The 27,633-nt window shown below is 40.5% G+C and overlaps 1 protein-coding gene across 1 annotated transcript; it reads right to left on the bottom strand.

Moving 5' to 3' along the window:
• HAS2 (hyaluronan synthase 2) lies at positions 1-27,633 on the bottom strand. The gene is made up of 4 exons (XM_084864908.1): positions 26,983-27,633; positions 14,299-14,925; positions 4,210-4,311; positions 1-2,238 (listed from the first exon to the last, which is right to left on the bottom strand). Exons 2-4 carry the CDS (start codon positions 14,923-14,925, stop codon positions 1,309-1,311), a joined length of 1,659 nt encoding a protein of 552 aa, XP_084721034.1. The 5' UTR covers positions 26,983-27,633; the 3' UTR covers positions 1-1,308.

Here is a 27,633-nt window from a genome sequence, read left to right as displayed (position 1 = left end):
ATTCAGAATAAAAGCCCCAATAGGAAGTAAAAGAGGCTGATAACTGGAACTTAAACCTGCCATTTTGAATCTGTACACTTTACATTTTAATTTACCCAACTAAATCCTGGAAACCTCTGGCTAACACACAAAGTGAACTGGCAAGCTGGAAAAAAAATCAGGTAAAATATGTAATATATAGATAGGATCTGGTGAATTCAAGCCACAGAACAAAATTAACTGCATTGTATTTGTCCAAATTATACAGATAATTTCCCTCACTTTCCCTATTACTCAGCCTGGGAAACCATTGCCAGAATCTTCGATTATTCATCTGTGATATGCATGTTATGTCCAGTGCTGGTTTCCCAGTGTTTTCTTTTGAGTATTCCCCCCCCTTTTTTTTTAATCGTATGAAAAAAAAATTGCACTTTTCTACCCATTTGGCCTTAATTTTCATTTATTTACTTTTTCTTTCACACATAAGTACATATTTTTACTCCCAAAGTCTGACATGTATTATTGGCCTTTTCCAAATGAAGTTTAAAAATTTTAAAATATTAGAAGTTTAAATTTTTTTTTCACAGAAATAAACTATTCGATTTGAAAAGGTAGAGAGAGAAACATTTTATTCTTTCTATCATGAACAGCATCCATCAACCAAGCTTCACATTTTGGGTAGATTTTATAAGTTTAAATTTTTTTCAGAACCTATTTTTTTTTTTTTTATAAAGGAAGAACAGGTGTATTTTGGCAGAGAAGTAAAATATAGAATATGCAAAATTTGTTTTTAAAATCAGCATACAAAATTTTAAAACACAGTACAATTATATAAAAATACAGCACAGCCAACGGCCTCAAAAATTTCCTTTGGCATTTCATTTGGTAGAGTTAAACAGAAAATGCTTTCTAAAAAGAACAATTAGCTATCAACACAGTCCATAAGTTAGGTTGTATATGTTGTAAGAACTTTTCCTTGAGTTTCCAAAATCCTTTCTTCCATGATAACCCACATAAAGCATGGCTAGTGAGGTATATAGGGCAAAACACTTTAGGCAGATGTACAGTAAGGGAAAAGTGCATAAACAAAGAATTCTTCCCATTTTCATAGAAATAACAGGTTACATCTGAGTTTCTTCTTGTTGATTTATATCATTTTACTTTGGCAGAATCAAAATAAACCCATAAAATGTCTTTGTTCAAGTCCCAGCAGCAGTGATATGTTTCCTGTGGTGGCATTCTCTGATGCCACAATACTGTACGGTCTTTACAGGAACTAAGGTTTTGTTTGTCCTCGTGGGTGACTGCAAATGTCAATCAATGTTAAGATCATACATCAAGCACCATGTCATACTGTTGTCCTTTCTTCCGCCTGCCACACTTATTGATGAGAACCACATACAGAGTCAAAAGCATAACCCAATAGCATACATAGAGCAACGTTCCAACAATTAGAACTGTCTGCTTGGAGTCTGAGAATGGCTTTTTAGATTCCTTATAAATGGTGAAGATCACACCACCCAGGAGGATTGTAAACCAAACCGAGACTGGAATGAGTCCTATGAAATTCACAACAATGGTTTTCCTTCCAGATGTGCCCCACCCAGCTTTGTTTATCGTTGCAATTGCAAACATCTTGGCGGGAAGTAAACTTGACATGTACAACACTGAGTAGAGGGACATGAAGACCATGACGATATTTCCTCTAAGGCAGCTGGCAAAGGATGATTTGATGAGACCGACTAACTGGACAGTCAACAAGAAGAGGAGGATGTTCCAAATTTTGCCCCGGTAGAAGAGCTGGATTACTGTGGCAATGAGAAAGAAAGGGAAGAATCCAGTGATAACCGCTTCGTAGGTCATCCACAAGTGATGTTTATGAAACCACATGGCATTGTACAGCCACTCTCGGAAGTATGACTTGCTCCAACGGGTCTGCTGGTTTAACCATCGGAGGTACTCGACAGGTGTCTCCGTAAGGCACTTGGACCGAGCTGTGTATTTTGTTGCATAGCCCAGACTCAGCACTCTGTTCGTTAGATGCCGGTCATCACCAAAACTGCATTGGCTGCCCATAAATTCCTGATTGTACCAGTCTTCCACAAATTCATGCAGCAGCGAGTTTCTGTACATCCCCAGGGGTCCACTAATGCACTGGACACACCCAAAATAAGACTGACAGGCCCTTTCTATGTTAAAAGCCATCCAGTATCTCACACTGCTGAGGAAGGATATCCAGGAATCATACTTGTTTAAAATCTGCAAAAATGAGAAAATAGTAAAAGGTAAGCCTTAGTTAAAAATACCAACATACTTTCAACAATAATGAATTTAAATAAATAAATGTATAATTGCTCTTAAAATTTAAAAACAAAATCTGTACCATCCTGCCCTGGTCAATGGTTTGAGTGTTGACCTGCACACAAAAGGGTTGAGGTTTAAGGGCATGTACCTGGGTTACAGGTTTGATCTCTCACCCTGGTTGGGGGAGGTGACAAACCAATGTGTCTCTCTCACATCCATGTTTCTCTCCCCCGACTTCTCTGTTTCCCTCCTTCCCTTCCACTCTCTCTAAAAACTTCTCTGTTTCCCTCCTTCCCTTCCACTCTCTCTAAAAATCAATGGAAAAATAACATTCGGTGAGGTTAACACAAAACAAAAAATCCATACCATCCTGAGGTTACTTAATAGAATCAGGTTTATTTTGGCTTCTTTCCTCTATTTAAAAAAAAAAAAATGTATGATTTTTAAAATTCAGAAAGAAAGGGAGAGGGAGAGAGAGATAAAAAAAGCATCAATGATGAGAGAGAATCATTGATCAGCTACCTCCTGCATGCCCCCTCCTGGGGAGGGAACCTGCAAACCAGGCATGTGTCCTGACCAGGAATTGAACTAACCTTGACCTCCTTGGTTCATGGGGCAACACTCAACCACTGAGCTACAGTGGCCGGGTTCCTTCCTCTTTTTGACATAATTATATTTTAATGACTCTGATTCTATATTACTAGGTTAATTTAATAAGTTGTGTGCATGCATGATAAATATTTTCTACTTCACTCTCTGTCCTCATTTTGTTATGCCTTTTGTTCTTGTTCTATTATAATAATGACTTTTTTCTTCTCTTTTCTTTTCTTTTTTTTTTTTTTGTTGGCTTTAGTTCTCAGTTCCTAAATTCTTCTTCCATACACTTTCCTGCCATCTAGGATGTGAAAGTTTCTAAGTTCTATTGCCTCCTGTTCTGGTTAATTTCCAACTCATCTAATCCGTGGCTATAAATTTTCCTTCTCTTCCTTACTATTTTGCAATGCCAGTGATAAAAGGGTTTGCTTTGGCCTCCCTCCAAAACTTGAGTCCTGAAATAATGCTCTATGTAAAGGCTATTCAAAATTATCAGCTTTTCTTGGCAATATTTCTAAATTCTCCCCTGTCTCAATTTTGTTCTGTATTCATCTCAATTTCACATGCTTCCTTTTTACCACCAGGCTACTTTTTGTCCATTGTAGTGCATTTTCTTTACCTCCACTATCACCACGAATATATGACATGGATTATACAGCAACATAATACCTAAACTTTAAAATAAAATTTCAATGTGCTTTTCACATTTTGCTAAAATCTAATCTCACATTTGCAAAGAACTCATTTTATTCTTCACATACTTTTGCATATTCATTTTCCCATTCCAGTATCTGTTTCACTGATTATTTCTGCATTTATAGCAAATAATGTCAGATACAGAATAATTAGTAAAAAATAAATAGTTGAAAAACCCATTTATTAATCAATTGCTCCTTTATCTTTCTCCCTAGTATAAATTTTGAGTTGCTCTTTCTCTTTTCTTTCTTTGTTTTCCAACTTAGTTTTTTTGATCAATCACAAGTTGGTCAGCTTTTAAAGACATAGGTATATGATAGAGAATCCATCTCCTGCCACATTTTAGTTTATTGTCAACTAAATGAACTCTAACAACAGGTTTTTATCAAAACATTAAGTTATGGCTCAAGACCATAATTTATCAGCTACTAAAGACATGGATTATATGCTAGGACTAATCAAAGAAATCCTAAATTTTTTCATTTAGCCAAAGAGGCAGTAAACTGGGTTCAAGACACTTCCAATGTGTAATATCTGACACAGAGTTTGGTGTGGTAAGTGCATATTCAATGAATCAATGAATCAGAGTTCTACCAAAGTGACTGACTCAGGTAAAAGCAAACCCATACCACACACCTGTACATCTCCCCCAACTCCTCCAACCATGGGGTCTTCTTCTAAAACTTTTACCATCTCCACAGATGAGGCTGGGTCTAGCATGGTGTCTGAATCACAAACCTGCAAAGAAGAAGAAAAATGAGTTAAAGAAAATAAAGAATTATAAAAGTGATTCACAAGGCCAAAATTTTGCATATACTATATTCTATGTCTTCAGCCTTCTGGTCACAAATATCACAAGTAGCATGGCCAATACAAAGAGCTTATTTTCCATCAAGTTCAGTATTTAAGTTATTAACATATCTGGATAGAACAGCTAAAGCAATGTGCTAGGTATCTTATAGGGCCGTGGTCAGCAAACTGCGGCTCGCGAGCCACATGTGGCTCTTTGGCCCCTTGAGTGTAGCTCTTCCACAAAATACCACAGCCTGGGTGAGTCTATTTTGAAGAAGTGGTGTTAGAGAAAGTTTAAATTTAAAAAATTTGGCTTTCAAAAGAAATTTTGTTATACTGCTGATATTTGGCTCTTTTGACTAATGAGTTTGTCGACCATTGCTAGGGTAACCAGCTTGTCCCAATTTGCCATGGATGTTCCCAGTTTTGGTCAAGAAAAGTCCTTATCCCAAGGACTTGCAAAATATATTGAATGTCCTTTAAATGTCCTTTTTCTTTTTCAAATGCCTTAAGTAGGGCTTTTAGGCAACTTGTCCCTCAGGTTTGAATGATAGGATTACTCCCATGACAGTATTAAAAGAGGCACACTTAACAATTATTCCCCCATAAATATGATGAATAAAAGACAGAAAAGTCTCCTACAGCTGGGTGTATATTTCTGAAGCAAGATGTCTATGACTTGGGCTTCACAGATGACATTGCATAAGAAAGGGAACTAGCAAGATATTCAGACCACCTTTTATATTCTAAAGTACTCAAGTATTCATCTAGCCCTTTATGTATAAAAGCAGATGTGAATAATCTTAAACCATTCTAGAAATGTTCTTACAATTTTATATGGATTTTTTTTTAAAAAGGAATTCTGAAACCAAACCACTATGACTTCACTTCAAGAAGATTATTTGGATTAATCTATGCCTGTAGACCCCTGACAGAAATTTCCACGGGAGGCTGCTTGTGAGCATAAGCAGACCAAGTGGACAGAGTCATAAACAGTACTTTTTCTTTTCTTTTTTTTAAATATATCTTATTGATTTTTTACAGAGAGGAAGGGAGAGGGATAGAGAGTTAGAAACATCGATGAGAAAGAAACATTGATCAGCTGCCTCCTGCACACCTCCCACTGGGGATGTGCCTGCAACCAATGTGCATGCCCTTGACTGGAATCAAACCTGGGACCTCCCAGTCCCCAGGCACTCTATCCACTCAGCCAAACCGATTTTGGCAATAGCACTTTTTCTGCACTCTGATTTCTGAACCAATTGGGGGGGGCGGGGAGGGGGGGGGAGAGAATGATGAAGATGAGAAACCAAAACAGCACCTGTATACCCATAAATCTGACATAGAGAATAGGCCTTATGTCTGTGCAAGAGCAGTCTTCATAATGATGTTCCCCAGTATAGGACAGTATTACCTATATAGCCAATAGCATTGAAGTGGGCCAGCCTCCTCCTGCAGATACAGTGCATGCTCCTTTTAAAGGTATGACAGATGCCTGCTCTTTGGCAATAGCCCAGTTCCAGGAAAAGGGAAGGAGAAGTTGGGCTAACCCTTCCTCCTTCCATACTCTCTTAGATTAAGTCACTTCTCTCTTAGAGAGGAAGGAGTGAGACAGCTGGGAAAGGCTATTACCTTTTCTCACAGATGAATCCTATCTGTGGATGGAGCTTCTTCCATAGGATCAAAGAAAATCCAAAGTAGGAAAAATGCTGCCTGAATGATGCTAATGAATGCTGTATTCTCTTCTGGGAATGCAGTAAGGTCTTAGTAGATAGCAAGTGATCAGAATGGATATGTAATGAAATAAACCAGTTTCATACTCCCCATCAATAAATGACACGATTGGCAGAAATGGGGGTGTTATCTGTAATTCCCATTATTTTGCCATCAAGTCTGACTATACTGAATGGATTTAATCAAGGTTAATTTATTCATATCACCAACATCTATCTTTACAGTTCTCCAAACTACTTCATAAAAAAAAAAAGTAGGGATTTGGTTGTTCAAACAACAAAGTGTAGAAATCTCAACATTTAAAACAATGTGTCCACTTTATTAATAGCTTTTTTTTTCCTGAAAATAAGTATTAAGGAAGAATGTTGGTGAATACACCAATTTAAAAGCATTATTGGAAGTTATTTTTAAAGGGAGTACATGAGGTTATCCAGTTCTAAAAAGTGAACTGATCACCTCACTGGACTTGGCTAAGTATAGCAATTTAGGGTTAACGTCTGAATTTTTAAATTTTACTTAATATTTAAAAGAACCCATTTTCTAATTTAAAAAATCCATTCGTTATTACATTCTACTTTGGTCCAGGATGGTGTGGGGGAGATTTAGGAAACAGTTAAGCATTAATTTTTCATTGCAGAAATAGAATTTTACTAATACTTGGATTTGCATTCATTCAGCCCAAGCCTCAGAAACCCAAACAAACCCTCCAAGGCAATGCTTTGCCTCTGCCATGTCTTGTCTATCATTGGTTTGTATTGGCCAGGAGGCGAGCAGGCCTGTAGGGGGGGTAGAGAAAGTGAAGGCAGAAGTCCAGTCCAGAATCCAGCATCCTGAGAGTTTAGGGCCACACCCACCTCTATTGACTCAAGCTGGGAAAGGTAAAACCAGAAAGCTAAAATAAGAATAAAAACAACAGGAAGGGGGCAATCTAGAATTAATGTTCAAGTAACTCCGCCTGCTTGTGAGCATAAGCAGACCAAGGCAACTGCCTCTTTGAAATGACTAAACATGAACCTAACTTCTGAGGTTCTCCGTGTTTCAATTGGCCCTGCCCCTCCCAGTTTCCAAGAGCAAAGTGCCAGGAGCTCTCAGAGAGAGACTGTTTGCTTGGTGAGTTTAACTGCATTGGAAAGGAAAGCTCTCAGAAATCTCTTGGAAGGGAGTTTGTTATAGTAGGTTAAAGAGCCTTAAGAAGTTCAATTTCTGGATGTTATTTGGTGATTGAATGCCAATAGAAAGCCACCAGCTATGAAGTCGGTAAAAGCATGTATGTTCATGGACCTACTGTTATTATTTTTAGTGTGTAAAGAGTATGATTAGTAATAGCAGAAATAGGATTTCCAGTTGTCCTCTAACTAATTAATAAAAAGTATGTAATATCATGAATGTTGGTTGCCTATTTAACTCTAGGCCAGAAGCTGTGGGGGACAATATCCGCCGGTTCATAGAGTTTAACCTCACCTGGGGAAACACTACTGGACATGATATGTAGACCGAAAACTGTGAGAGCACAAATCACAACATATTTCTGTCCACACTGAATGTGTCACTGTGATTTGTTCCCACCACAGGATCACTAGTCATAAGATTTCCCACTAGGAGATATGAAAGCGAAACAAAGTCACCAAATTTTGACTAAAATGAGTGGAAAATGTCAAGACAAAAAAGACATTATTGAGAGATTCTAGCCACCTCATTTTTAACCACAAAACATCAACTAAATTGCATAAGACACATTTTTCTTTTTCCTTCACTATCCTAGCCAAGAGGTAAACCTTCCTCTTTCTATCCAGAACAGTTGAAAAAAATTTTTAAAAAGGAATATCTTATAACACAGAGAAACTCAAATTTCTATGTCCATAAATAAAATGTTGGAAGCCAGGCACACTCATTTACTTTTATATTATCTATGGCTGCTCTCACACTAAAACAGCAGAGCTGAATAGCTGCAACAAAGACCACATGCCTACAAAGCTTAATATTTACTATCAGGCCTTTACAAGCAAAATTTGCCTTGGGACGAAAATAATTGGTTGCAGCAGAAGGGTTCTCTTTCCCAAAATAAAAAATAATAATAATGAAAAGTTGAGATTAAATATGTTCTAAGTCCTAATTTTAATTCTAGTAGATTTTTTAAAGGTTGCTTCCAACTCCATGTTATAAAGAACAGTAACTGTGTAAAAAATGTAAAACATAATTAGATTTTTTTTCATTCACCAAGATATGCTTATTTTAAGAACAAATGCCCTCAGAATCAAGAAGCCTCTATCACCTTGAACAAGCCATTTACCATCATTGAGACACCAGGTGAGACAGCCTATAAAAGCACTTTGTAAATTACAAAGGACTGTAGAGAAGTATGCCATTAGCATTTAAGTAATAATCTTTACTGCTTATACCTCCTAAGTAAATGCATACCTAAAGAATTATGATGCTCCTTACCACAAATAGAGGGACATATAGAGAAAATCTCTAACAGGAACATGGGAATTAATTATATATCAAGAATCTTTTGTGTCTAGAACTCTCTATAATAATCATCTATAAGTTATTAAACTCTAAGTCCATTGCAACTTGTCTTAGTGATGTGAAACTTAAAATCTACCTCACTGTAATTTAAATTAAAATTTCCTCTAGAAATATCACTTAGTCTACCAAATGCTTTTTAAATTCTAAGACCTAAAATGCCTAGTCTCTATGTATCACTTTTTTAAAAATATATTTTTAGAGAGAGGGAGGAAGAAAGAATGAGAGAAACATCAAAGTGAGAGCAAGACATTGACCAGCTGCCTCCTACACTCTCCCTAGCAGAAATGGAGCCTGCAACTGGGGCATGTGCCCTGACCATGGGAAATCAAACCAGTAACCTTTTGGTGCACGGAATGAAGCCCAATCAACTTAGCCACACCTGTAGGGAAGTTGCACTCTTTTAAAAACTGAGGTCCATAGCAAGTAAGCAGCAGAGAAGTGTCTAGAATTTACATTTCCCCATTCCTAGTTCAGTGTCCTATCAATCTTATCCTCTAAAATGAAGGATACAAGGAGACATATGACTCTCTCAGCATCAGCCCTCAGGATATTTTGGTTGCTTAGACTTCCTAATCAGAATAGGAACCAATCATGTTGCATACAATGGTTGCTCATTACTCATGGTAGTTACTGTTCTACAGTTTCTGTGAACAATGAATTAGCAAATACCGAAAAATTGCTTCTGGCAGGAATATAGGGTTAGCTTCCTCCAAGCCTCTGGTCACATTTTTGTCTCCCGATCATTATCTAACCTTGTTTTATTTATGTTTAAATATACTATATGAGTCATTAACATTGACTTCAAGGCCAACAGCCCTATTAATTAAGTCTAAACAAAGCTCTCCTAACAAACATATTTTCTCCATAAAGCAATAGCAACCTCTTGCTCTTATGCACACTAAAGAGCCCTTCAGGGCTACACTTGGGGCCATTTAAAACAGCTACATCACCAAAGGGAAAAAGGCACAAGAATGTGAAAACTAAAATATTACCCTAGACTGTAAGGAAGTTACTTGTTTACCGTATAAAAGCTAGAACAAGGAGGCAAAGCACTGTATTGTTAGAGTGAAATTTTTGCCACTCCACATGTCTCTGCAAACGATCACAAAAGTGCTTTGCAAACATTGATGTGAGGCTACAAATATGTTTTAGTGAGTGGCATAATTTATAAATGAAGAACCCATGAATAACAAGGGTCAACTCTTATGAATGATTTAGTCTTTCTTCTGCTCAAAGGATCTTGGATACCTAAGGTGCTGCCAAATTAAATAAAGGCCAACAGTCCAAATAAAATTGCCTCTTATACTCTTCCCTTTAGAGAATGTCCATGCTTATTGTAAATTCTCTACCTGCTAAATCCCTAATGAACACATTGGGGGATATTGTTTTTTCCTTTGTTGCACAGATTGGTGGCCACTTATGTTGGCACTTTTCCATGTCTGGTGATAAGAGATAGGTATGAATAGAACAATTATATAATCTAACTATTAAAGTCTTCTGATATTAAATATTAAAAAGAACAAAAAAGTAAATATAATGTAATCCCAAAAATTGTTTTTTAAATAAGGGAAAACAGAAAGTTATACACCAAAAAATACTAACATTTATAATCTATGGGTCATGTATTTGTTACTAATGATTTTAATTTTGCTCATTGTGCTTTTCTATAGTTTTTATACATGTGTTTCTCTGGTAATTAAAAAGCTACTATAAATAGTATTTTGCTGAATTTTAAACCATATCTAGATAGGTCAGAATCTGTCCTATTTGAAAAAGTTTCCCTAGAAAAAATCCTGGATTCAAAAATGAAGACCTTCCTTTCTCATTTCCTTCATCTTCTCTTCTTACTTTATTATTTGTCTTCTGTTTTTCTCCATCTCTGAAAGCAGCCACTAGTATCTTAGATGCATTTGCTACCACACTGGCTTTCTTTCTAGACTAAAGCTTTCCTCCATATTCCATGTCAGCATTAATTATTTGAGTGGCTTTAAGGCTGAGTCAGTAGTCAGAAAGAGAAGTAGAGATAAACACTAAGAGGAATGGAGAGGTGGTAATCCTATATAATAAAGAGTAATATGCAAATTGACCATCACACCCTCACAAGATGGCTGCTTATGACCAGGCCAGCAGAGTGTTAGTGAGAGATGACCAAACAACTGAACAAACAGGCTGTGTGGGCTGAGGGGGGTGACTAGGCTGGCAGAGAAGGCAGTTGGAGGTGACAAGGCCAGCAGGGGTGGGGAGCACTTAGGGGTGACTAGGCTGGTGGGGAGCACTTAGGGGTGACTAGTTGGGAGTGACCAGGCTGGCAGGGGGGGGGGCAGTTGAGGGCAATTATGCTGGCAAGGGGGGGATGGGGGGCTGTGAGGAGTGATTAGGCTGGCAGGGGGGCAGTTGGTTACAACCAGGCCAGCAAGGCAGGTGAGCAATTAGGAGCCAGCAGTCCAGGATTGTGAGAGGGATCCTGGATTAGAGAGGATGCAGGCTGGGCTGAGGGGATGCCCCCCTTCCCCAGTGCACGAATTTCATGCACTGGGCCTCTAGTTGATATAAATAAATCCTTTTCTGGAGGAGACCAGAAGGAGCTGACCCAGAAAGCCCAGGACTAGAAGATTAACCTGGAAATAGGAGGTGAGGTTAGATATCCTTGAACCTGTAAGTAGGAGGCAAGGTCATCTGTTAGTAGTTAAGCAGGAAGGAGTTTGGGTGGGGAGCTGAGAGAGTGATGAAGGTATGCAATAATAGGTCATGAGAGCAATAAGAAAGACATCTATCTATTCAAGATGAAGTGAAGAGTGCTGACCAGTACCAAAGACCCAGCTGCAACTGGAAATTAACCTTTTTGGTCATGTCTGCACAGTGAAGCAGTGTTTTCCAGCCAAGTTAGTAAGGATACTGAACAGAAGGTCAATTTCATCCCCAGCCCTCATTTTCTCTTATGTATAAGCACCTGAAACTTGCTTGCTTCCTTCCCTAATAAACCTGAACTCTAAGTTTGGGGGTTAGTCACTTGTAATGCTTAGTAGCCAATATCCTCCCCCCTTTCTCCTTTGCTTTCTGTGGCTTCTCTGCAACTCTCAGACCCTGGGTCAGTCAGAATGTTAGATTGACAGTATGCTAGTTTGAACCTTATGACATTCCCATTATTATAGGGCATACCTGGTTAAATATGGAGGAATTTGATTGATGAGGGATGGCAGGATGGAACTACTTGGTTTCAGAATGCCACAAGGTGGTGTGAGTGCGCGCGCGCGCGCGTGTGCGTGTGCGTGTGTGTGTGTGTGTGTGTGTGTGTGTGTGTGTGTGTGTGTGTGTTTACACTTCTTTGAGCACTTGAAATGGACCAAGAATCCCAGGAGGATTCAGCTCCCAGTTACCAGCTATTGCTGGGTCAATCTCTCCTGAGGCTTCAGCCTGAAGGAAGGAAAGGTCTCCATGCTGATTAGAGGTCTAGCAGCAAGCCTTCTCCAACATTTCATATTGTGTATTATTTTTCCTGGACAAGCATGATATCAGGTTGTCAAGGATACAAACAAAATTCAAAACAAAAATGATGGGAAAAGGGCTTTGGGAGGAGCAGGTTTGTTAAGAAGGAAAAAAAAAAAATCCATACAATCATGTCTTGATTAGAAATGACAAGTGATTGTTTTAACTACAATTAAAAGCAAAATATCAACAATATGTTTTATTATTTTATGCCGAGGAAATAATTTTTCAGTCCTATGCAAGTTCTCCAGTCATTCCTTCCTTTAAATGGGTCACTTCATCCCTCATTTAGGCCTGAAGTTGCAGAAGTAGGTATAAAATGTCCTGAGTTAGCTAAAACTACTTTAATTGTTAAAGTTCTAGAAATTAAGAGAATCTTGGGGATGAAACTCTATAAACTCCTTAAAAGAGAGATCAATATGCAGATTGGTATCAACTGAAGAAATGCCCCAAACTCTTCAGATATTAACCAAAATTAATAGTTGTAGCAATTAAAAGCCTAAGTGACCAGATGACCAGTTGATAGGTTGCTATGGCACAGACTGACCTCCAGGGGCCATATGCTCAATGCAGGAGCTGCCCCCTGGTGGTTAGTGTACTCGCACAGCCAACCTCTCAGGGCTGGCCAACCTCCCACAGTCCCTCCCAGCCTGGGTCACTGGCCAGGCTGAGGGACCCCACTTGTGCACGAATTTGTGCAGTGGGCCTCTAGTATAATAATAATAATGGGAAACTTATAATAATATTAACACCATTGTTAACAACTTTTGCTACTTTGTCATATTTTTAGAAATCATTACCTCAAAACCATTGTAAGATTTGGTTTCTTCTATCCAGAAAACTGAGGCTCAGGGAAATGGCCCTGCTCAAGTCATCCTGGTAGAAATATGTGGATTCAAACCTCCGTCAACTGACTCTAAAGCCAGTGCTCTAATCCCAGGCAGGGTAGCTCAGTTGGTTAGAGCATTGTTCCTATATGCCAAGATTGAGGATTCTATCCCTGGTCAGGGCACATACAAGAATCAACCAATAAGTGGAACAACAAACCTTTCTCTCAAAATCAATTTAAAAAAACGATTTTTTTTTTGGGGGGGGGGAGGGGTGAAAAACAGCAAAAACAAGAGGCTGCAATCAGAGAAATGTACTCAACATGCTCAGGCAGAACAGGAAAAGGAAGAAGGAACAGACCACTCTCTGTAAAAATAAATAAAAATTAAAAACAAAACAAAAAACACACTAATTTAAAGCCAGTGTCCTTTCCAATGCTATTTTACAGAGAGACCCACGAGGCATGACTTAGTGGCATTAAGGCCACACGGTATAAGGGGTCTTCTAAAACCTAGGATTGTACTCTTAAGAGAAAAGGCAGATTTCTTCAACCTGAGACATCTTCCTTCTCATCTCATCATGGCCAAAATCTAGGAGCATCCTAAAGAAAAAAGCTTTGGGTAAGAACTAGGAGAGGAGAAACCCTACAAGTGAGCAATCAGGAAATTAGCGAGACACAGCCCATCTAATTTTCATGTGAGCAAACACCATCACAAATGCTTTCAAAGGTCAAGTTGCAGTGAGTGAGGTAATGCTGTTTGGGGAATGAAATAAACATTACTTTGGTTTTGCTCTGGGAAGGTTTTTCCTTTTTCTCCCTGTTTCATATTTCTTTCCTTACTCTCTCTTTTGAATTTGTTACCCTTTTCAATCAATATTGTTTTCATCACCCTCATTTCGCCAGGTCTCGGTGAACACCATTTTATAGCCTGCCTTTGGGTCTGCAGATTTTTTTTTTTCCTCAAGACCCTCTGCTCGGCAGACACTGTTTTCTTACAAGGCTGGGAATTTTAAGAGTGTGGAAAATGACGTTGGATTTGACTTGGCAGAACCCAGGGGGGCAGAGAAGGGAAGGGGAGAGAAAGTAGGAAGGGTCTCCTGTTCAAAATAACCTTGACTTCCAACCCACAGCACTGCACAAGCTAAGCGTTTTCATAGATAGTCTTTAACAGTTTTACAAGGCTTTCCCCCGCCTCTTTCAAAATGTGCTTTCAACAGTCTTGCTGTTTTCAAATGCACTGAAAGGGGCACTGTGTTCAGAAGTGACAAGGATGGGCTATAAGCATATGACTGGAGAGATACAAAAGCTGCTTTATTTGGATGTATGTTTGCCCTGGCAGGAATTCGGAAACCTACCTGCACATAATCCACGCTCCGTCCCAGTGCTCTGAAGGCCGTGTACATGACTTCTCTTTTTCCACCCCATTTTTGCATGATGCAAATACTTTTGTTGGACAAGACCAACTGGGTGACATGTTGGGAGCTTTCTTTATGGGACTCCTCCGTCTCCCCAGGCCCCTTCTCGTGAAAGTTGTTCTTCCAAATATAAGTGGCTGACCTGTCCCTGCCCATGACTTCACTGAAGATGTCCATCATGTAGAGGTCATCATCTGAGTTCCCATCGATGACCATGACCACTTTAATCCCAGGGTAGGTGAGCCTTTTCACAGATTGCAAACATTTCCGTAAGTAGTCTGGGTCTTCTTGATATGCAGCGATGCAAAGAGCGACAGTTTTGTTCAATTTGATGGGGGTTTCTAAGGATTTTTTCATTTTTCGGTGCTCCAAAAAGGCGAACAGGCTTTGGATGATGAGGTGTGATGCTAAAAAGGCACCATACAGTCCAAAAGAGAAGTAGTAATTATCTGTTTGGATAAACTGGTAGCCAACAATATAAGCAGCTGTGATTCCAAGGAGGAGAGAAACTCCAAAAAGTGTGGTTCCAATTATTCTCAGGATACATAGAAACCTCTCACAATGCATCTGGAATATAATCAAAGATACTCGTGGTTAATAACTCTTGTTCCACACCTGTTGTATATATACATGGTTATCATTACAGGAGGAGCATTCAGGAGTTCTGACCTCGAGTTTCTCACTAACTAGCTGTGTGGCTTTCTGCATCTCAGTTTGCTCATCTGCAGAATGGGAATTATAAGGATGTCCTTCTAGGAATTACACCTCAGAGGGCTATTTCAAGAATCAGATGACATGATGGTGCATGGCATTATTGAAAACTACAATGTGTTAAACAAATACATGGAAGCATTATTTTTAGTGTGTTAGATCATTTATCTAAGGTAACACTCTATGTATGTGGTCATAGCTAGGTGTGAAACCTAAATTTTCTAGTAAGCCAGTCATCTTTCTTCCTATACCATGTTTTGTCCTCATCCCCAGTACTGACCAGCAACAAACACAGAAGAGATTTTACTAAATTGCTCATGGCATTTCATCCTATCTCCAGTGCAAATCCCTCAGCTCTCACCCTTTCCATGCACCCAGTTGAGGTTAGTACTGGACTCAAGTACTGGTTCTTTCATCAACTAGCTGTGTAGCCTTTAGAGGGTCACTTTACCTCTCTGGGCCTCAGTTTTTTAATTTAGACTCAATTATTTCCAAAGTCTCTATTGACATTAAAATGCATCATGCCTAGGTGTCTTGTACAGACAATTATCAAAGCTCCTGTAATTCTGCATTGCATTTTTTTCAGATGGCTGTCTCCTCCTCCCATCATCACTAACACCAGATGGGGATCAGAAACCTTACTGGACCACAGTAAGTAAACAGTAAATGTTTATAGAAATAAATCGTCAATTAAAAAAATAGTATCATGCTTAATTTCAACAGGTAACTTTCAGATCCTCTTAAAAGTTATAACATATTAGACCTGAAACACATTTCAGCTCTTAATAGTCAATTTTGTACTCCTCCCTACAGTTTGTATATTTCCTGGTTAAGGCTGGAACAACTAGAATATAGGAGGACTGTATTTCTGTGTTTTCCAAAGCATCTTCAAGCTTGAGCATAGAAGAGGTGCCTGGTAGATCTTTTTATTTATTTTCTCTTATTGGGTTTCTGGATCCAATTTCAGTGTTGTGTGTGGGAGGAGGTTGCCCACATATCCAATAAACAATACTCTGGTCACCTGCTGGGTGTCCTACAATTTAACTTAATTGCGACATTCTCTGCCCTCCACCCAACAACCTTCTGATCCTAGTCCCAAGCTCAGGTTGTTACCTGTACTTCTGATTATTTATCAGAGGTTCTTAAGACCCTCTCTCCTTGGATTTGATGAACTTGTTAGAGCAGCTCACAGAACTCAGGGGACCCAATTACTCACCACATCACCAGTTTATGATAAAAGGATATAACTCAAGAATTCTTCCAAGAATGAACTGCAATGAGGAATTGATATTAAGGCAGTGTCCCCATCTTCAGTCATTTATACCAACTTCAGGGTTTTCATTATACTAGTATTTACATATAATTACCATTTAATCTTTTTCTTTAATTCAACCAGACTTTGAAAGCTGAGTTAATTTATTTTCAATGGAAACTTAGGCTCAGCAATTATCTCTGCAAAAGTTAATGTTGGATATGCCATTTATAGTTCCCTATTCCACATTAAGGATTAAAATTGCATGTCATAGCATTCAATTATCTTGTATTAGTATCTTGGTTGTTACTAGTTGTGTGGCCACCACGTTGCTCTCAGCTCCAGAAGGCACCATTCCCATTCTAGTTCCCGTGGACATACACTGAGGTGGATCTGCATTACACTGAGTGTGGCTGCTCACCAGTGTGCTTGATGTGGCCCTGGTGTCCCAGCCTTTGGAAACGGGACATGGGTCGTTTCCACTCGGGACTTTTAAAAGAGAGAGTGGGTGCCCTGCAGTCTCTTTTTCTCCCACCAGCTCATGCTCATACCAACATGGTCCTAGGGCATTGCACAGTCCAAAGACAGAGCGAGCTTGATCTGCCCAATGGAAAGAGCCAGCCACCAATCAGGAATAACTGCCGTGGAATCTTACGCTATCAAGAAATAATCTGAGTGTTTGTTTACCCGCTCCAAATTGTGGGTATCGTTCACCCTAAGAATATAACTAAGGTTATGCAATGCAGCCTAGGGACCAAGATGTGAGACTGTGAACATTACTTTCCTTTGCTACGTACAGATGTCAATAATGACCCTACCCCAGGCTGCTTCGAGGAGCAAAATCAAAGTGTACCACTGATTTTTTTAAAATGCAATGCATTTTAGCCAAAACTGGTTTAGCTCAGTGGATAGAGCGTCAGCCTGCGGACTGAAAGGTCCCGGGTTCGATTCCAGTCAAGGGCTTGTTGTACCTTGGTTGTGGGCACATCCCCAGTGGCGGGAGTGGGTGCAGGAGGCAACTGATCAGATGTTTCTCTCTCATTAATGTTTCTGGCGCTCTCTCTCTCCCTTCCTCTCTGTAAAAAAAATATTAAAAATAAATAAATAAATAAATAAAATATATATATTTTTAAATCAAATAAAAATGCAATGCATCTTAAAGCATTTGGCTAGCAAGGAAGCTAAAACAAACGAACGAATGTGTGTTCTACTTCTAGCACTTATGTAGAACACCAAAATATGTACAGTGCTGCCTAGTAAATGTAATCACAGCACAACTGGAAGGTTCAGGCTGCTGGAGAGTGGTGAAATCTTTTCAGTGAAAGGCAAGAGCACAGCATCCCTTGCTAATTCAAGCAGCTGTTGGGATGCTGACAATTCCCACAGGGTGCATGAGCCAATGCCGAAAGGTGCTGGGAGCTCCAGACTTGGAACCTGTCCGTTTCCAAGACGTGAGTCATTCTCACAAGAGTGAAACATTGAAGGGGACGAAAGCCCTCTGCCAGGGCGAAGCTGAAGTGTGTGTGTGTTTCACTTGTGTTTAAAATCACCACAGCCAGCAAAAGAACTGCCTGCTATTCTTTTTCCATTATTCACATTTTCCTTGCTTTTATCAACACACGTGGACAGAGAGTGTTGGCAAAGCATCTGGGGGCCACAGCTGAAGTGGGAACACCATCTGACATCATAGGCGTCTACAGAATGTCCTTTTGAAGCCTGGGCGAAGTTGCTGGTAACTTGAAGCCATGTGGCTAGACCTGAACCTTTCTATTTCTTAGAGGTACTGTGGTGTTGCCCCGATGGACACACACAGCATCTCAGACCAGGCCACAGGGCAAAAGGCACATGTCAGAGCCAGATTAACTGAGGGGAAATACGTTGATTTCAGGGAGTGACATACAGGATGTGTTTCTGTATAATTTCCCCTGGGTGATTTCATAGATATGGGCACCATATGTGTGAGACTCTTTGAGACAATCCCCAATTCAACTACTCTGTTTCATAAGCAAACTTTCATTGGCAGACATATGGCTTTTCTGTTAAATAGGAAAATCTGGTTAGTTTCACCCTAGATCATAAGTGCTTATTGCTAGATAAAAAGATGTTTTAGAAATCTACCTTCCATAAATATTTAAAACATTAAAGTTGGATTTTTTTTTTATTTTGCTCAGTATCAGACTTTAGCCTATTCATTAATTATTTTTAAATGCTTTTAAAAATTATTTTAGAGGAAGAGGAGAGAACAGAGAGAAAGAGGGAGAGATAGAGAGAAAGAGACATGGATGTGAGAGAGAAACATTGATCTGTATCCATCCCATCCAGGGATTGACTCTTGCGACCTGGATATATACCCTGACCAGGAATCGGACCAGTGACTTTTGGGTGCATGGGATGATGCTCAATCAACTGAGCCACATTGGTCAAAAGCCTATTCATTAATTTTTAAGTTGCTACTGGACTTAGTAACAATTATTTACTAAATATTATTCTTTTAAAATTCTAAGCCAAACTAGGTATTCAAGAATGGTGTGATGCACCATAATTGGTGTGATCCACAAAGCCAAGATTTTTTTATACTTGTTTTCACTAATGTACCCCAAGAACATAAATCTGGCTTGTATTTTTTATAAATATTTGCTGAATAACCAGCCTGACTTATGATTGCTGTTCAGTAAATACATGCTAGATTAATAGGTGTAAATTCAATCTCATATTACCATCACTGTTGTGTCAGCTGACATTCATTCATCATTTATTAGATTCTAGGCAGTGAGGCAAGTTTTGTTTGGTTTGTTGAAAAGCATGATCCTATTTAATCTTAATAACTTTAAGTGGTCAATGTATAGTTAATCTCATGTTACAAATAACATATACATGTGATGAGGAAACTAAGATTCTGAATATTGAAGTAACCTGCTCAAACTTACAAAGCCAGCAGTAGGATCCAGCCAGTGACATAATTCCAGGTGACTAGAATATTCTCAGAAAATATTTGCAGAATAGATGTGAACCAACCTGGCAGCATCCTTTCTCTCTGGCTATTAAAACATGTTATATAAGGTTAGAAAAGAACATTGAAAATGATTTTCCTGATGTTATGGAAAATGAGAAATTGACATACACTCAGTTAGAGATACAAAACTAGCCAGTCCTCAGAAGATATCTAGACTAGTATACTTTCCTCTGTGGGTACAGCCAAAAGGGACATGGAATGAGGCTGGCATAAAGGAAGCTGGTGGTTCCATCCATGCCATAGTAGTTGCTGCCAAATCCTATTTTACTATAAAAAAAACAAAACCTTGTTTCTATTTGTCCCACCTGCAGAGCAGATATAAGCCTTGCTGTTAGCTATAACCCAAGTGGAACTCGATAAGCACTGGGCATCAGAACCTTTTCCTACCCCGTGACCTCCTTATATTAACCGGAGGGCTAATGTTGCATGAGAATAACAGCTGCTCTCCCTGCCCTAGTGACGTGGTGAGAACTCAATTCCCATAGCTTTCATAAATTGGTCCTTTTGTTTGGGATCTGGGAGAAATTGAAGTGAATTCAAATTAATTGAATCAGCATCTGGGAAAGGCTGCGGACTTTAGTATTCAAAAAAGATTCCTCTTCTGAGAAGTCCTAGCTTACCACTCCCTTTTGAACTAACATCTCCTACCTGCCCTCTCTCCACTCCCTGTCATTGTCTCTCCCCTAACCATGTAACACTCTATGGCTATAAAGATGTGTGTGTCTCAATCAACTGTGCATTCCTGTACCAAAAAAAAAAAAAAAAGGTTCTGGCACATAGTAGGTATTTAATACTACATTCTGAATAAATGAATAAGTCCATTTGGACTCAGGCAGCCAATGCAGACTAACAAAGCAAAGGTCACTTCCTGATCTTTGGGTCAGTGAACATATGTTGAGCCACTACATATACCCCTCATGCAGCCATTTTTTCTTGCTATAAAGATAGTTCCATAATTTCTTGCTCAGCTATCTAAAGATAATGGTTATGCATATGAAGAGGGAAGGGAGGTTGGGGGAAGGGTACCAAACCAGTTCTAGAATACCTTTGGAAAGCAAAGTCACAAAAGAAAACAAAAAACTCGAAAAGACATATGTACCCTCCCATTATTTACCACAGCCAAGATATAGAAACAACCTAACTGTCCATCCATGGATAAAATGGAATATTATTTGGCCATTAAAAATAATAAAATCTTGCCATTTGTGACAGCATGGATGGACATTGGGGGTACTGTAGTGAGTGAAATGTGTCAGACAGAGAAGGACAAAAACTGTGTGATCTCTATTATATGTGGAATCAAATAAATAAGTAAGTAGATAAATAACCAAGCTCTAAGATACAGAGAACAGACTGGTGGTTGACAGATGTGGGAAGGTCAGGGGTAGAAGAAATGGGTGAACTGTTTATTCCATTTTGGTTATTGCTTAAATGAATTGGATTTTTTTAAAAATCATAATATTCTATTATGATGATAAATTGTCTTTGCATCTATATTCTGAAATAATAATTAATATTTATTAAACACCCTGTATGTACCAGGCACCTTGCTAAGCACTTTAACACATTTCATTTAATCTTCACAACAAACTTGGGAGGAACTGTCTACCCCAGGTTACAGATTAAGAAACTAAGGCTCAGCCCTAGCTAGTTTGGCTCAGTGGATAGAGTGTCAGCCTGTGGACTGAATGGTCCCAGGTTCAATTCCAGTCAAGGGCACAAGCCTGAGTTGCCTGCTTGATCCCCAATAGGGGACATGCAGGAGGTAGCCAATCATTGCTTCTCTCTCATCATTGATGTTTATCTCTATTTCCTTCTTCCTTCCTCTCTGAAATCAATAAAGATATGTTTTAAAAAAGAAAAAAGAAACTAAGGCTCAGAGAAAAATATACAATTGCTTAATGGTAGAGCTGATATTCACACCAAGGATGATTTGACCCCATTACACCTTATTACATCCTTTAATAAAATATGCTTATAAATATGAAAGATGATACCAGCATATTCTTACAGAAATAATATGCCCTGGCTGGTGTGGCTCAGTTGGTTGGGTGTCCTCCCCACTACACTGAAAGGTTGTTATTCCATTTCTGGTCAGGGTTTCAGGCTCAATCCCAGTTAGGGATGTGCAGGAGGCAGCAGATCAATGTTTCACTCTCACATGGATGTTTCTCTCCCTCTTCCTTTTTCTCTCCCTAAAAACCAACAAAAATATTTAAAAAGATAATATATGCCGAAACCGGTTTGGCTCAATGGATAGAGCGTCGGCTTGGAGACTGAAGGGTCCCGGGTTCGATTCCAGTCAAGGGCATGTACCTTGGTTGCGGGCATATCCCCAGTAGGGGGTGTGCAAGAGGCAGCTGATCGATGACTCTCTCATTGATGTTTCTAACTCTCTATCTCTCTCCCTTACTCTCTGTAAAAAATCAATAAAATATATCTTAAAAAAAAGATAATATATAACCTCAGACATAAATTCCCAAATAGTTTTTCAAAACAGACATTTCTCATCCCTCTTTCACTAGCTTATCAGAACATTAGGACATTTGTCTTTTGCCTTTTATCATCTTTGTTAAGTTTTTATGTGTGTGTTTTGTTTTGTGTTTTTTTTCCAGAGAGGAAGGGAAAAGGAAGAAAGAGATAGAAACATCAGTGATGAAAGAGAATCATCGATCAGCTGCCTCCTGCACACCCCCTACTGGGGATTGAGCCACAACCCCGATATGTGCCCTTGACTGGAATTGAACCCCAGGACCCTTCAGTCCACAGGCCACTCTACCCAATGAGCAAAACTGGCTAGGGCTGGTAAGTTGTGTGTGTGTGTGTGTGTGTTTTTTTTTTAATATTTCAGGATGATCCTTCAAGGTAACCTATTAAGCAATTGTCTTGCACATGTGCACTGTAGATATCTGCACTAAACTACTTTAAATAACTTGTCACAATTTTTTTTTTTTCTAACCGAAAAATAGTGTTAAGTAAAACCAGACATTTTTTATTCATTCATGCCCCCATTTTAAGTTCTAGGTAAAACTCAGAACAAAAGTCTTACCTTACTTAGAAATCTGTATCTTTCTGTTGGATGTTAAGTTACTCATATCTATAAAGGTTGAATTTCGGTGTAAGAGGGAGGGATGATGAATGTAGCAGAAGTCAGAGACTATAGTCTAAGGTATATTTGATTACTTACTTGGATCAAGAAAACCAAGGATGCTGTGCAGGCCTCCTTCCAAGTGTATTCCACCCAGATGAGAGTCCAGGTTTTAAAGTCCAGAAATCAGAATGCCCAGTTCATTGAAAATGAAGCAGCTAAGCTTGACCTATGAGTGCACTCTGGTTCCCCTGCTATGGGCTTTGAAGCCTGCCTCTTCCTCTCCAGCCCCACTGCGGTTATCCCAGCAGAGGGCCTGGAGCTGAGCTTGCAGGGTTAGGCAACAGCCATTCATAGGCCTTATCCCCACAGCTGTGTCTGGATCCAGAGCTTTAAGTTTCAGGTTTCTTGTCATATGCACCATCAATACTGACCAATCACTCCTAGGATGCCAATACTCCCAACTACCCTATGGCAAAGGGGAAAATTATAAAGACTTAACATGGAATCTTAGTTCTATGCTTCTTCATTGGTTCCTGGCCACTGAGTCCATAGAGCAAAACTCTATGTGGCCACATGTAGCACAAATGCCAAGACTCTTCATGAAATCTTTCCTGATCTCTCTCAATCATGTGATTTGTCCTCAACTTGAGCCCCTATAAAACTTGACTAACCCAGCTGTAGCATGTCCACTTCAAGGACATGATATTTACTATTTCTTAGATTAAATTTCCTCGTGACTTTGAGTACGTTGCTTAATCTTTCGGGACAAGGCTCCTTTATTTATAAAATTTTCTTTGGGGGTGAGGGGTGCATGGTTGGGGGTAGATATGATGTATGTCAAGTGCCTAGCTCAGTGCCTGATATGTATTAGACATGCAATCAACAATAGCTATTATTTTACATTTCTTATGAGTCAGCTCATATTTTGCCTTACGCTATAAAGGCTTTGTACACTGAATTCCACTAAAATGTGGACTGCATCTTATTCATTTCAATGTGCAGTAGAGATGTAGGCATTTGTTCATAAATATTCCTTGAATTTAAAGAAAATATACTTATTTTGACTCATTATACTTATTTTGACTCATATCAGTAACATTCTTCTAGTTGTCGGGCAAGGCAGTATATATGATATCCACATAGGTGACATAATAAGCATCATCCCCTTGCACATACCTTAAGTTATTAGATTTTGAATGTCACCTAAGGTATGTGCAAGGGGATGATGCTTATTCTATGCAGATTGCTGTGAGACAGTCCAGGGTTAAAAATCACGTTGGGGTAATAGAAGGGATTTTTCTGCAGGGAGCTGTCCCCCCATTCAGCTGTCAAACCAGCTGCCACTGGCTCTGTCCTGGCAGCCTCTTGGGGAAGCACAGCCTGAGTGTGCTTGAGTAAAAAAAGAGAACCCAGAAAGGGACAGGAGCTTATGCTCTCTTCTCCAATTTCATTAACTCCTTCCACCCTCCCCCTTACATTATGCAAAAGCCAGGAAGCTAATAAGGTAACAGACTACTTATTTTTAGATTTAAAATGTAACTGTAACATCACTCTGCCAAATGGGGTCTAGACACTGGCCCACAGATAAGGGCTTTCCCCACAGTGCCAATAACAAAAAAATAAATGAAACAGTGAAAGGTGTGTGTTTAAAATTTCAAGAAAAAAAAATTGTTTTGAAAGAAATCTTAGCTGGGAAAGAAACCGAATGTGAAAAAGTATTCATAAAACTCAACATTGTGGGGCTATTCTATAGACCGACTTAACAAAAATAACTATAGTCTGCTTTTCTTTCTAGTAAGTTTCTTATTCATTCAATGCACAATTTCTGTTTTCCAGGAAGGTAACTGAATATTTTTGCCTCCTTCCTGAAGAGTGACATTCAAATTTGATAGTAGTCATTGATTTAAGACCTTGAATTTCTATAACTTATAGAACTCTCTGATAAAGTAAGGATTTATCGATATTTCAGCCCCAGTTGGTGTGCTTCAGTTGGTTGAGTATGGTTCCCAACACTGAGGGCACCTGCCAGGGTTGGGGGGGGAAGGGGGGAGGGAGATGGGGCGGCATAGCCTATCAATGATGTTTCTCTCCCTTCCTCTCTCTCTAAAATCAATAAACATATTTAAAAAGAGGAAAAGGTAAAAAGAAGTAAAGTAAGGATTTAGTTCTAAATATAACAAAAGCAACTCAGGTAATAACTTATTATCAATAAATCTACAATACATCAATACATTTTTCTATTCACCCAAATCAGGTTACATATATATTTTTCAATGAGTGATGATATCCTAATTATAACCCTATAATCCAGAAATGTCTACTTAGTATTCTAAAATTGTTCCAAAATTGCAAATGCTTACACAACATGATATACTTACTAAAATAGGTACTTTAAAGAGTTAAACTTTTACTGAAAATGTAAAAGAATAGCCAAAATACTAAGAAAACTAATGGATTTTGCCTTTTTAAAAACTACAGTGAAAACTAATATAACGAACACATCAAATCGCACCCATTGGGATGGAAAAGTTTATAATTTAGAGTTCTTTTCAATCCTATCTTATAAAATGTTTAAATGGTATCTACAAATAGTTTGATGGGCATATTATTTGTTCTAGCCAAACACTTATTCTTTGGCATGTTTGAATGTGTTGACCTTTTACATTTTTGTTAAAGTGACTTTAAAAATTCATAATCCCCTTTAACATCTCTAAATGTACATCATCATGTGCCTTCACTGCAATGAGACATCTACAGGAGAAACAAAAAAAAATCCTGAAATCTACAATGAGCAGGGAAGTTCTTCTTCCCCTTATCCTCAGCAAAACATAACTACCAACACTGAGCTGTGAGTCTATACTTAGGCCTGGAGTTGGGGGGGGGGGAGCCCTTGGTGACCAATCAGGGCTTCCCTATGCATTGCGTCACACCTCCCCCCGGGGCGTGACGTCAAAGGCAATCCCAGGCCAGCCACGTGGGTCGGAGAAGTGAGGCGTTTCTGGGCAGCTACTTGGCAGACACCAGCAGCCGCGATCCCCAAGAGTGAGGGCAGGGCAGGGCAGGGGAGGGACGCCAGGGCTCCAACACGCACCTCCAGGGAGCGGAGCTCGAACTGCTCACTCGCCTGGGAGGCGCGCGGGGCCCGGGAGTCCAAGTGCGGCGCGCGGGCGGGCATTTGGGGGGATGGAGGCAGAGGCTCGGGGAAAGCTGGCACCTAAAGCTGTGTAATAGGAGACGGCTCTTGTAAAGCCTTCTCCCCAGGAACCGCCTCTCCTCCGCTCCCAGCTCCTCTTTCCAGCCTTCATTATCCTTTCAGCGCCGTTTCCCCTCGGCTGCGTTTCCTTGGCCGGAGGTTTAAAAAGCCTCCCTCGCCTCCCCATTCTCACTCTCACACAGACCCTCCTTTCAGATCCGCCCTCCTGTTCGCAGGGACCCATTGCGGAGCCCAGGATCGCGCTGGGCGGGAACCTGCATGACTAATTCCGCCCAAGGTGTTGATGATCCAGCCTGGCCCAGCCTCTGGCTCGCCTCCCGCCTTCGCCATGGGCTCTCCCAGACCCCCGCCCGCACTCCCCCACCCCCGTGTTGGGCGCTCAGGACTGCGCCCCCAAACCTCCCACCCAGGCGGGGTCCCCGCGCTGCAGCTGCGGAAAGAGGCTCCCCAGCGAGCCGGGTGCCACGTCGGAATTGGCTCCGGGAACGCCGCGCGCGGTCCCCGAGCGCGCCCAGCCCCGGGCGGGCAGGCGGGCCGCCCGGAGAGGAAAGGAGATGCTCGCCTTCCTCCCTCTGGGATCCGGAACAGCCACCGCTTACGGCAGGGACCCCGCGCCTGATGGAGGCTTCCAGAGCCGGGCTCAGTCCCCACAGACCCGGCCTGACACTTCCATGGGGTGCAGGGAGTGCATAGGAGAGGAGGCTGGAGAAAGAGGGGGGAGTGGCCGAATGAGGTCGGTAGCAGCGGCGGGCGAGGAGGTGGGGACGTACCCTCCTTCTTGGGGTCCCAGCTAGGAACCCCGATCGCTTTAACCCTTCACGTCACAAGTAAGAAGCGGGCTTCCCCCTTGGAAGTATAAGGCGCCGGGCAGTTCCAGGGTTTCCCTCCCCAGATGGAGCGTGTGGGGGGGGAAAGAGGAAAGAGGGATGGGGAGGAGAAGGAGGCGGCCCTCTGAAATGCATGTTCCTTACAAAGGTGGGGATTCTTGTTTCCTCAATGGGGAGCCCCTCTGCGGCTCCGGGAGATGCGGAATGGAAAAGTACATCCCGGGACGCGCAGTCTGTACGGGGCAGGGAAGTTACCTGCGCTCCGGGCCAGAAAGCGGATTTCTGGAGCGCGCCGCGGGGATGGGGAAGGAGAAGGCTGCTGCGCCTGACCCTGATCTGCAATACCCACTGCTTCTCAGTCTGCTGGAAATTTTCAGACCTCAAACTTTTCTGTCCAAAACGGACTATAAGGATTTTTAAATACAAACCAAATACCTATGTGGATCATTTCTTCCATCTCCCTGGCCTGTTGGAGCACCCTCGTTCTGCACCCAACGGCGCCAGGATATAACATACCTTGTTCAGCTCTTGGTCATAAAGTTGTCCTCAGCCTGTCTGTGTGGTCCCGGAGGGCCGGTGGCGGGCAGTTTCCAAAATTGAGGTAAATAAGCGATCAGATGAATTTGAGACGACCGGCCAAGAAAAATAAAAAGTTTAAAAACAACATTTAAAAGAAAGATGCGGGAGCCCTAAAGATTTGGTTCCTTTCCCCCACTTTCAAAGGAAAATTCACCAATATTCTCGGATATTTCCGCTGCACTGAACTCTCCTGATTCTTTTTTTTTTTAAGTACTTTAAAAATAAATTAATTATTTTAAAATTTTATTCTTTTTGCTCCAGTCCTTCTCCTCTGATATCGGGAAATCTCTTATCTTTTTCGTATAGAAAAGAAAAAAGAAAAAAGTCCGGTGAAGACTCAGCAGAGCCCAGGAAGCGCAGAATCAGGAGAAAGTCTTTGGCTGGGACCGGTTCAAGTCCCTGGTTCAATGGGCTGCTGGAAGCCAGGATTGGGTAATTCTTTCCAGACGTCTTGACTTCTCCTTCCTCGCTGCTGTTGCCTTTCTGCCTCCCTCCAACTTACGGGGGTCTTAACTAGGGAGCTGGTGGGTGTTTTAATAGGGCGGAGGAGGGAGTGGGGGGTAAGGGGGGTGGAGAAGGGAGGTGCGG

Source organism: Pipistrellus hanaki, assembly GCF_964339955.1.
Source record: "Pipistrellus hanaki genome assembly, chromosome: 17".
Taxonomy (NCBI): domain Eukaryota; kingdom Metazoa; phylum Chordata; class Mammalia; order Chiroptera; family Vespertilionidae; genus Pipistrellus; species Pipistrellus hanaki.
The sequence above is the reverse complement of the archived record's forward strand: the minus strand, read 5'-3'. Positions and strand labels throughout refer to the sequence as shown.